Below are 12156 nucleotides of genomic sequence, written 5' to 3'. Positions count from 1 at the left end.
TCATTTTTATGCTCCCCACAATGCCTAGTACAGTATCTTGAACAGAGTAGGACCTTAATAAATATTTGTTGACCGACTGACTAAATGAAAACATTGGCAAAAAAAATATCATGAATACCTGATATATTATCCATGATTGGTAAAATGATGAATTCCTAATGGTGAGATTTTACATATGGAACAAGTTAAAGTAGTTGATATGTCAGGCAAATGAACATTTCTGATGCCCTTAAAAATATTCCATGTAATTGGTTTGTGAGGTCCTTGAAGGCATAGACTGTCTTTTGCCTATTTTTTAATCCCTAGAACTTAGCTGCACAGTTCCTGGCATATAGTGGGTGCTTAATAAATGTTTATTGATTGATTGACTTACTCCTCTGCCAACAGACAATATGCAACAAGCTTTAGAATACTGTCTCCTCTTCTTTACTCTTTGTTTGGGAGAACCCAATGGTGAAACTTTCTATCTTGGTTTGTTGTTGTTTTCATATCCCAGATGCAATACATTGCTATAGTAGGTGCTTAATAAATGCTTACAGGATTTGGTTTGATTAATCCCACAAGCATTTATTAACAACCAGATCTGTGTTGATCTTTAGGGGAAAAAAATAAGGAAAGATTGCCCATAACATATTTTTAAGTTTAATCTTCATTATTAACATTTTCTTTATGACTTTCTAAAGTCTAGAAAATAAACAAAAGAATAAATCAAGCACTGGATGGTAGGGTTTGCCAATTTTCAAGGTGTAAATGCTCACACTGAAATATTTAATGATCAGCTCTGCCAGTTTTTATGAACTAGTTCCAATAATCCCTCGATATAGATTTTTCAAGTCATCTTGACCACTTTTGGTTGTTTTTGTTACTTTTCCTCTTTCACGTCAAACCTTGACAAATAATAATGGTTAAGTAAATGTCTGGAATGGCAGTGCAGTGGATGACTGAGTGGTGGCCCTGAAAGAAAGAGGAACAAGTTCAAATCTGGCTTATAAGTATCAAAGGGACTGTGAATGGTAGAATAAATAATGATAATGGAAGACAGAGAAGATTCTCTGAGATGAGAGCTAGGCTCTAAAGACAGATCTAATTTAGGGGAGCTAGTGTTTGCCAAAATCATATCTTTTGAATAGCTTAAACAAGAAACAGAGAAATGGCAAGTCCAAAATATCCAACTCTTATCTTTTAATGAAAGCTTTTCTGATTTAAAAAAAACCCAACTTTTGAATTATGTGTTATAAAATGATATTATTTAATTTGTAGAAAAGTCTCCTAGTGCACATATAAAGAGTTTATTTCCATATTAAACATTTGCTAAGCAGTAGAGTTTCTTTTTTTCCTTCGCAGAACGTTTCCGGTTTTCAAACTGAAGCTAAAATTGTTGGATTGGAACCAATCACTGCCTATTCAGTTAGTGTATCAGCATTTACAAGAGTTGGAAATGGCAATCATTTCAGTAATATTGTACTATTCACAACACAAGAATCAGGTTAGATACAGTTTTCTGAACCTACAGATGTTTCATTTGTATTAACACATTTTCTTTCTTTTTCAGTTAACATGACAAAATACCAATATTTTCTAATCTGCTAAGGATTTCAAGTGCTGCAAGAAAAGCTGGGTCTTATTGTCAGATGTTTGAAATAACATGTTTATTCTTCCTTTTGAAATGAGGCAGTTGAAATTGGGGATTTGCTTGGGACACAAAGTTAGCTACTACATCACTCTGGAAGAAGCTAAATCATAGAAGCTTTAGAGGCAGCTAGGTGCAAAAGAGGGGAAGTCATTCCAGCAGTCATTTTTAACAAGTTGATTTATTCAGTCATTAATTAAATGATGATTTATTTAAAACAACAACATATATGCCATTTTTGGCGGGGAAGAAGATGAGGGGTTATCATGAAGGATGATGGTTAAAAAAGGCCAGTAATTTATTTAAGCATTCTAGTTTCCCATGCCTAACCAGTTATGACACCTGGAAAAGAGCTATAGAATGTAGATAGTTTAATCAGTTGCCTGTTACATCATGATTTTGTGCATGATATGAGTTGGGCTACCTTTCATCTATACCCTATCAAGAAGTGATTTCAGATATATGTTTTTGATCTTTTTTCCAACTGGTATAAGTATCTCATAGGCATTTACTGCCACAGTCATCATGTTAAATGAATGGACCCAAAATCCTTTACCTGAGAATGTAATGAAAAGATTTTGTTTTTCCATTAGAGTATTCTCTAACCACATATCCAAGTAGTATATATGTAGCCTGAACTAATATAATGTGATAACTCACCTTTAATGTGTGACTGCTAATTTCGATACTTGTTTATCTTCTAAGTTCCAGATGTTGTTCAGAATGTTCATTGTACTGCCATCAGTTGGCAGTCAATTCTACTCAAGTGGGATCCCCCTAAAAAGGCAAATGGAATAATTACGCATTATATCATAACAGTTGAAAGGAATTCTACCAAAATAGCTGCACAAGAGCATATGCACAATTTCAAAGAACTTCTATCAAATACTCCTTATGTGTTTAAAATACGAGCCTCTACATCTGCTGGGGAAGGAAAAGAGGAAATATGCAATGCTAGTACATTACATGAAACAGGTATTTTTTTTTCAAAATGAATATATCTCATAATTGTAAAAATTACTGTAAACCTCCTCTTATGTATTACACATCCTAACGTCATTTCAAATGAAAATATTTTGATGCTGATTTCTTTCTGATATAATCACCTACTAAATATGCAAGTTATGCAAGTTTCCAGTTCCTTCCCATACTAATGGGGCAATGTGGGGTGAGAGGGTGGCTGGGAAAGGTGGGAAAACTAGAGAAAAGAGGGAAGAGTAAGAATGTAGCACTATAACTTTTACATAAACATTCCCTGTCATATAGCTCAGGTTGCAATTTAAAAATAAAATGAATTTCTCTACTTCAATAGATTCCTTATCTCATCAGTATGGGAACAATGAGTAGGTATCAGAAAGTGGATTGGGGTGAGCTCTTCTGCCTACTCCATTTCCCTATCCCACAAAAGTAGCCTCAAAACAACTTCTGGGAGTCTCTGTCTCCCCCAAAACCAAACTGAGAGTGTGTTTTTGGCCACATGTGAGGGTGTCTATGGCACTTACCATGGATATAAACATTCCTTCTTATAGCACTGCAAGTAATTCACCTAACTCAAGCCATCAGCATTAGTTTGGTTGTAGATACTATAACTTATTTTCTTAAGTCTCAAATTGCCCAACATTCAAGTACCCACAACGCCCAAGATGGGATGTTCTGCAGGGAGTAATTTATTCATTTTGCTTTCTTTAATTGGGAGAAAGGCAATGATGGAAGAGAGCCCCTTTTTACATTCCTAAGTGTCATATCATGAAAAATCTTCCCTTCAGATGCCTTTGGCACATGAAATAAAGGTTGCAGATCCCTCATGTATAAGTTGTTTTCTGATTCAGTTCTTGGAGCGTTTTTCCAGGATTGTATCTCCAACAAAGGGAAGAGTAGGGCTTATCATCATTCCCTTTAAGACAAAGGTTCTTTACCTGGTGGCCATGAACAGAAAGAGTTCTTTAATATTTTAATTGATTTTCTTTTCTATCCTATGTATCTTATTTAATGCATTTAAAATATTATTCTGAGATGTTCATGATTTCACTAGATCATTAAATAAAAGGATCCCCTGCTTGAAGGGCTATTTTATAAGAATGTATACAAGAAGGGAGGTGAACCCAGATATGTCTGATAATATATCTCTAGATACATGGGAATCTATCTGTTTTGTATTTTAAAAGTAACTTGACACTTTAGGACCAATAATCACCTAATCATTAATTCTGATGTCTTTTACTTCTGTTCTTCCATCCTTCTGGTCTTCTGTAATTTTTGACGTTGTTGACCAACCCACCCTCCTACACACTCCACTTCCATGATATTAGTCTTTCTTGGTTCTCCTCCTTTCTGTTCACTTCTTCATCACTTTGACAAATCATCTAATATTTTCTAAAATTCTTAATTGTGGAAATGCTCCAAGACTCTACTCTGGATCTACTATTCTTCTCTCTCCATATCATCTCTCCACGATCTCATCAGCTTCTATAAGTTGTTATTTTCTTTACAAAGGTGACTTCCAAATCCATATTTCCAACATATCTCTTCTTACCTCCAGTCCTGTACCTTTAACTGCCTGTTGGCCTTCTGCACCTGAATGTCCCAACAGCATCTAAAACTCTACATGTTCCAACTGGAACTCATTTTTCTGTAAAGTTTCATCTCTACCATGCTTCCTGTTTCCTATCCAGGGCACAGCTATCTTTCCAGTCACCCAGGTTCATAACCTTGGCATCATCCTCAACTCTCTACTCTTCCTCAACAACCTTATCACAGATAAACTTCAGTTAGAGAAGCTGTTATCTTAGATCTTTGTATTAGTGATGGTATCAAATAATCCCAAAAGGATCTATCTCTTCTCTATAGCTGTTCTGGGAGGAGCATTTCTCTTCTCTGCTGCAGAAGTGAGGATATTTCCATGCTTCCCGTATCTGTGACTCATCCATCCATTCATTTCATTTTAATTTCTCTGATTCACTTAACTGGAAAATGACAATTTTATTGCCTCATCTCAAATAAATCCCAATTTACTTCATGATTATATAGGAATTAATTTTTAAAACCAAGGGGGTAAATATATCATTCATAATAAACCTCAGTTCTCTTTTTTGTGGAATATATATTAAGGTAATCATTTTCTCAGAATAGCTTTCATTCTTTTTCCATAGATCATAATATTTATAATTTGTTGGAGTACAAATACAAACAATAAAATATAGATTACCGTGTTGTACATAGGGATGGATACTGGATTTACGACTTCATTGAGAGAGGGTATTCCCTGATGAAAGATATTCTTTTTACTGATGCCATATGTTATTGTCTCTGCAACAGTTGTTTTGAGCATGGAGAGGTGGTGTCCTGCCTAGGGATCATAGGATCATAGATTTAGAACTGGAAGGAATTTTAGAGATTATGTAATCCAACTTCTTCATTTTACAGATAAGGTTTAGAAAAGTTTGTCTTGCACATAGTTACACAACTTGGCATCTAAAGAAGGATTCAAGCTCAGGTCATCTGAAATGTTTACTCTAGCCATGGCATGACCAAGCTGCCTAGGTCACATAGTCAGTATGTGTCAGAGAAGGGATTTGAAGCCAGGTCTACCTTCTTTTGAGGGTGGCTCTCTATCCACTGTACCAAACAGACTCTATTTTGTGTATATATGTGGAGTACATGCACTCACACATACATATATATGTACATGTGTATGTATATATGTGTGTGTATATATGTATATTTTAACATTTATGTGAAGTATCTGTTAAACTTTCATTTCCAGCATCATGATTTTTATAAACTTTACTCATTAAAATTTTCCACTTCAAAATTTCCATTAAACAAACTTGTTGATATTTAAATAGTCAAAGACTTTTAGCATCATCTAGGCTTGCTGATTATTAATCATGAATTTAAATTGCTCCTTTAAAAATATTCCAAATAAAATAAATTTTATCTTCTTTGAAATAGAACCCCAATCCTGGCACTGGGTCACCTTTATCATGGCCACAGTTCTTCTTAAGACCATTTATTTCTGTTTTCTATGTTCACATGAATTGTGTGCCAATGAGCAGTGGGTAGGAATTGGAGCTTCATTGTTGGGAATGGAAACAGTTTTATAGCTGTTGTCAACTTTTAATTTATGGTGGTCTAAATTAGTCACAGGGTATACAGCCAGTACTGAGTCACTGACAATGCATTTATTTTTGACATAAAGTGAAATCAAGTTTGGTTCACTGTCTCATTGCGTAGTGTCTGACCTTAACGTTCCTTCAAGGGATTATTTGATTTTAAAAATATATATATGTACACACACACACAAACACACACACACACACACACACACACATATATGTATAAATAAAAACTTGGTTGTATCTGGATACAACAAAACCTGGATCATGAACATTGAATTTATGAGGAGATTAGGGTTTGGTGTTGGAGCTGGTTCCATTGCTACAGTAAAACCTTTTGCAACAAGGAAGTTTAGATTATGATGCAAAAAATGAAGAGCTACTTAGTTATAGCAACACTTTATGTCCAAATAGATCATATGTACCAATAAAGATAATACAGCAACGACATGTGCATGCTTGCTGTAGATTTTTAGGTCTTGGACTTAGGCCAAAGGAAATACAAAGACTATAGTAATCCAAGTTATAATCAACATCTGAAAAAGTGGGATGATTTCAAATTGATTTTTATAATCCCCTCCTTCCTGCAGAAATAAGTTATATCTGAAAGTCTATCTTCCCATAAAATACTTTCAGGTTTCAGTATTTTAGGACAAACTGAAACAGAAAAATAATGACTTTCCTCAGGTAGCCCCTTGTTAAGTGAAGTAAGTTGAGTGACCATGACTGTAAAGAATGGTCAGTGAAATAATAATTTGCTTATCATTGGCGTATTGCAATGGTGGAGAAGACTGGACCTAGGTTTTATTGAGGGAAACAAGTAGTGAGAAAGCTCCCTCTTCCAAAGAGCATCAGCATCTTCTCTGAAGCATAAAGGTAGAGAGTGATCTATAACCTGGAGAGGTTGTGGCTTGCCCAGGATCATGTTAATTATGTATCAAAGATGAGATTTGAACCCAGGTTTTCCAAGCTTTGAGACTAGTTCTCTATCTACTGTGCCATGGTGCTTATCAGCAGCTATGATGACAATTCTAATTTGTATTTGTGCATATATACATTTAAGTAAAACATACATCTATGTGGTGCTTTAAGGTTCACAAAGCACATTTCTTCTTACAGTAGTCTAGTGAGGCAGCTATAGCCTATGGATTATGAGACAGTATGTTGTTTTTGTTCAGTCGTTTAGTCACATCTAACTCTTCGTGACTCTGTGGACCATACTGTCCATGGTGTTTTCTTGGTTAAGATACTGGAGTGGCTCGCCATTTCCTTCTTCAGTGGATTAAGGCAATCAGGGTTAAGTGACTTGCCCAGAGTCACACAGCTAGTAAGTATCTGAGGCCAGATTTGAACTCAGGTCTTTCTGACCCCAGGACCAGTGCTATATGCACTGAGCTACCTCGCTGTCTTCTAAGCAAACAGAGGTTAAGTGACTTGCCCAGGGTCACACAGCTAGTAAAGGTCTAAGGTTGGATTTGAACTCAGGTCTTCCTAACTCTAGACCCAGCACTCTATTCACTGAGCCATCTACTTGCCTCATGAGACAGTATGGTGCAGTGAAATGAGCACCTGCTTAGGAGTCAGAAGTTCTGTGTTCAAATCTTGTCTCCTGTAATTTACTACCTGTGTGTAAGTCACTTATCCTTTCTGGGCCTGAGTGTCCTCATCTGTAAAATGTGGGAGTTGAACTAGGTGATTTCTAGGTCTGGATCTATGCTTCTAAATTAAAATTATCTCCATTTTGCAGGTAAAAAATCTGAGGCTTTTAAATATTGTGATTTTTTTTTTCACAGTCATAGAGCTGGTAAGGATCAGAGCCAGCATACAAACCTAGCCTCCAGGTCCAGCCCTGTCTGTCACATCATGCTATTGCCAAACCCATCAATATGCAAATATTTAATGGCATGAAATTGGTTTATGTTCATATGGTCATAGATCGAAATGTATTCAATAATTATTTAATATATGGATATCAGACATATCAATATCTAAATATATTCTCTAAACTGATGAGTTTTGTCACAAATGGAAGGGACCTTAGAGTTCATTTAGTACAGCGCTGGAGAAAATAAGTGCTGGGGAACTTGTCCTAAATCACAGCACTTGGAATCCTTCTCCTTGGTTCTCGAGAATGTTGTAACACCAATGTTACTACTTGCAGCTACTGTGGCTGTGAAAGACCAATAACACCATCACACTGGAGGGCTGCTAGCACAGGTTCTTTGATCTGCTTTTCTAAGGAAAGTAACTCTAAGGGGTTTACAATCTCACTTTAAATAGACATACATATATCATTCACTTATTTCAGGGGAAAAGTCAGCATCATGAACTTCAGAGCCAATAGAAATAGAAACTACAAACAGATCAACAGGCAGGCTTTGTCTGATCAAGTCATCACATACATAGTTACCAAAAAGAGAAGCACCAAGATCTGGGTTTTCAAAGCTGGGGGACTTTTAGTAACAACTACCCAGAATCTCGTCTGGTCAAATCACTGGACACTCTTCCAGTAAGTGAGAGCCCCAAAACAAAATGCCAACCTCAGATCTTATATACCCTTCTCAGGGTCAGAGGGCATCACAACCATGGGACTCAAACCTATGTGCACTAGGCTTTCTTGTTTCTTAAGCAGGTCAAAGACTCTTGACTCTGTCAAAGAAATAAAAGACAACAAAAAGTCCACTTTGCTTGCCATTACGTTTGAAAGGCAAGACTCATCAGAGGTACTTGATTACCTTAGCATTCTAAAAGAGCAAACAAAAAAGTCCCACCCTAATTACCACAGCAAAGGTCCCTGTTAAGAGTTTCAAATATTGGGGGCAGCTAAGTGGCCCTTGAGTCAGGAGGACCTGAGTTCAAATCCGGCCTCAGACACTTGACATACTTACTAGCTGTGTGACCTTGGGGAAGTCAGTTAACCCCAATTGTCCTGCCTTCCCCCCTGCAAAAAATAAAATAAAATTTAAAAAAAATATTAAATATTGATAGAGTATTAGAGGCAGCAAGGTGTCATGGAAATCAAACAAACAGCAGTCATTTATTGTTCCAGGAATTGCTGTGGACACAAGGACAACCTCTGCCCTTTCACCCCTTTAAAAAAATTTCTATTTTATGTGAGAGACTAGGAATAAAGTCCATAATGCTAGTTTCATCAGTAGGTAGAAAAGTACAAGGCATTGAGAAGATATAATACAAAGTCTTTCTTACTGTCACAAACCAAGCCAACACACCATTTTTCCCCCTAGTATGCTTACCTACCTTGACTCTCCACTAATGTCTTGACCCATGTTGAGGTAAGAGTTTGCTATTAAGGGAGCAAGTTGTCTTAGGTAAAATGCAATCACAAATCTTGTAATCACATGAAGTCAAACCTCCATTATATATAGCAGTCCATCACAAATCAGGGTACAAGGTTTCTCTACATTCATTTAAGTGCTTTACTAAAGACCTATTACACTGGTACCATGATCAAATCTTTTTTTTTTCCCTTGTGATAATCTTGAAATTAGAATTTCTTTTTCTTACCTAGTCAGATGCAATCAATAGATTACCAAGTGTTCATTTGCTGCTCACTCTGCACCTAATATTGCATTGGGTTATAGATGAGATATGAAGATGGCATATGAAGAGATGCAATCAATCAATAAACAAGAACTGGAAATGAAACAACTAACATGCGTTTGTTAGGTGCTCACTAGGTTCCAAGTACCATGCTAGGCACTGGGAATACAGAGAAAAGTGGAAAGTCTCTGCTCACATGGACTTTGCTATTTAGTCTGAGGAAACAATATGTACATATATGGGTGTATACAAAATAGATATAACGTGATTAAGGTGTCAAGCATTATAAGTGGGGGAGGGGGTGTCAAGAAAGGGGGCGTGTCATGTAGAAGGTGGCACTTGAGACAGACTCGAAAGAAGGTGCAAGTGATTCTAAGAGACAGAAGTGCATTCCAGGCATGGAGGATAGTAAGGAAAGGAGGTTGGAGATGGGGTGCCATATATGAGGAACAGCAGGACCGATTGGTTTGGACTTCAGCATGCAAAGAGGGCACTAATGTATTTTAAGGCTGGAAGGTTACATTGGGGCTAGTTAGTGGAGGTCTTTAAAGGTCAGACAGAGAAGTTTATCTTTGATTCTGGAAGAAATAGGGCCCCACTACAGTCTATGGGTTATTGAATAAGAGTGACATGGACATATTCCCATTTTAGGAAAATCAGTTTCATAGCTGTGTGAAGGATGGTTTGGAAAGGGGAGAGGGAGAGAATTAGAAATTGAGAGAGGATGAGTGCGTGAACTAGCAGAAAGAAGGGGTGAGACGTGAAAAGCATTATGATTATAGATGATGGTGTTCAAGAACCAACAATATTGACATAAAGAAGAGACAACCCAGAAAGGAGACATTGTGGTAAAGTGGAAAACTCCAGGAGACATAGGCATTAAGTTGGGCAGGTTCATTAAATAATAATTAGCGATGCAACTGACCTTGGGCAAATCATTAAAGCTCTGGGCCTCAGTTTCTTCATCTGTAAAATAAAGTACTTAGATTATGTGATCTCTGAAATGCCTTCCAACAGTTGGGTTCTATGATTGGCTCAAAACAACTAGAGAATAAGACTAATATAATAACGTCCTAAATTATGCAGTAAATTCAGTAGGAGCTAAGAAAATGTAAAGGTCAAATCCCATCAGGAAAAATACCACTAAAAAGAATGGCTATTGAGTTGGACTTGAAAGGATTTAGACAGTGGGAAAAGAATAGGGAGACAGTACAGACACAGGAACAGTACAGAAACAGAAATGAGCATGGGGTATATGGGTAACAGCCAGGAGACAACTTGCCTGGCTAGCCCAGAGAAGGAAGTTAGGTTGGATATTTAGGTGTGGCCTGTTATGACAGGCTGTGAATCCTTGAAGTGAAATCTGTAGGTAAGAGGAACTTTTGTTAGTTTTTAAATGAATTGATAATGTGTGCCAACATAGAAATGAAATTGTATTGGAAAGGATTTTTCTAATAATTTAAGTAATTAGTTGAAATGATGCTCTGTTGAAGAAAATGTTGCTTCTTTTATTGAATTACTTGCAAAACATACATACAGTATCAAAGTAGCCTTCTTATGAAAATTATTTTTATCTTTCTTTTTTTTTTTTGGAGGGGGGGAAAGTCAGGCAATTGGGGTTAAGTGACTTGCCCAAGGTCACACAGCTACAAAGTGTGTCAAGTGTCTGAGGCTGGATTTGAACTCAGGTCCTCCTGACTCCAGGGCCAGTGTTCTATTCACTGTGCCACCTAGCTGCCCCTCTTATAAAAATTCTAAACAGCATTTAAAAGTATGTATTATTGCTATTATTTGTTTCCAAGGTATATGTTACATATGATATAATTTATTTTTAATTTCTATGATAAAAGAAAAATGACATTTCCTCTTTGTTGGGCCATAATTTATACCATTTACTATTATTTTGGTATTATTATTAGGGATATTGCTTAGACTAATTTCATCTAACTAGGGGAAGGGACAGCTTATGCTTTTCTTTTTTGCTCCATGCTGCTGTGTATGTAGTACTGAGGCCAGAAGATCATAGCAGGAAATTACAGCTGGAAGACATTTTAGATGTGACCAAGGCTAGTTTCTTTTTTATCAATAGATGGGGAGACTGAGGCCAAGAGAAGTTTAAAGACTTACCTAAGGCAATGCAACAGGTAAATAGAAGAGTCGGGATGTGAGTTCAGGTCCTCAGTTTCCAGATAAAGAGTTTATCACACTACAGTCACATACTAACCACTCAGTAAATGAATGTTGATTGATAGGTAATTCTTCCAGTTCCCTTTTTGTCTGTTTCTTTCTTAGGGGAATTTTTAAACTCTCTCTCTGTATATATACATAATATACATACACACACATACACACATATATGTGTATAAACACAAATATATATACATACATATGTCTGTATATGTGTATGTATATGTATATGTGTATATACGTATATGTATACATATGTATGTAAAATTAGTCACACATGTGAAACAGACCTGCCACTGTGGTAATACTACTGAGTATAATTCATCTTGAAACAAACACATACACAACTTGACAAGAATTTGTATTCTTTTTTTGTTGTTGTTAGAAAAATTTGGAGGTTTTTTTGTAGTTTTTGGTCTACTGCTTCATAATAGAAAAGTATACTGGGAAGAGGTCAAACAATGCAGCCCATTAAGATTTTTCTAATTCATTTATGTGAGTATATTTTAAGGCATTTTAAAAAATACAAATTGCCTATTCAAAGTGTAGAAAAGGCTTTTTTTTTTTACTAGAAAGACTGCATTATTGTGAGGAAAGTGTTTTGTAAATCTCAAAGTGCCATGTAAATATTATATTAATACTACTATTACTACTGAAAATCAT

General features: G+C 36.2%; 1 protein-coding gene across 1 annotated transcript in view; it reads left to right on the top strand.

Annotated features, from left to right (window-relative positions):
• The window catches only part of PTPRQ (protein tyrosine phosphatase receptor type Q), a 270730-nt gene that overhangs the window by 128038 nt on the left and 130536 nt on the right, over window positions 1-12156 (top strand). The window contains exons 24-25 of the mRNA XM_036760721.1: window positions 1345-1486; window positions 2336-2605. Coding sequence (XP_036616616.1) covers window positions 1345-1486; window positions 2336-2605 — 412 coding nt within the window. The remainder of the gene's footprint in view (window positions 1-1344; window positions 1487-2335; window positions 2606-12156) is intronic.

The sequence above is a fragment of the Trichosurus vulpecula genome, chromosome 5 (assembly GCF_011100635.1).
Source record: "Trichosurus vulpecula isolate mTriVul1 chromosome 5, mTriVul1.pri, whole genome shotgun sequence".
NCBI lineage: Eukaryota > Metazoa > Chordata > Mammalia > Diprotodontia > Phalangeridae > Trichosurus > Trichosurus vulpecula.
This window is presented reverse-complemented; position numbering and strand designations above follow the sequence as displayed.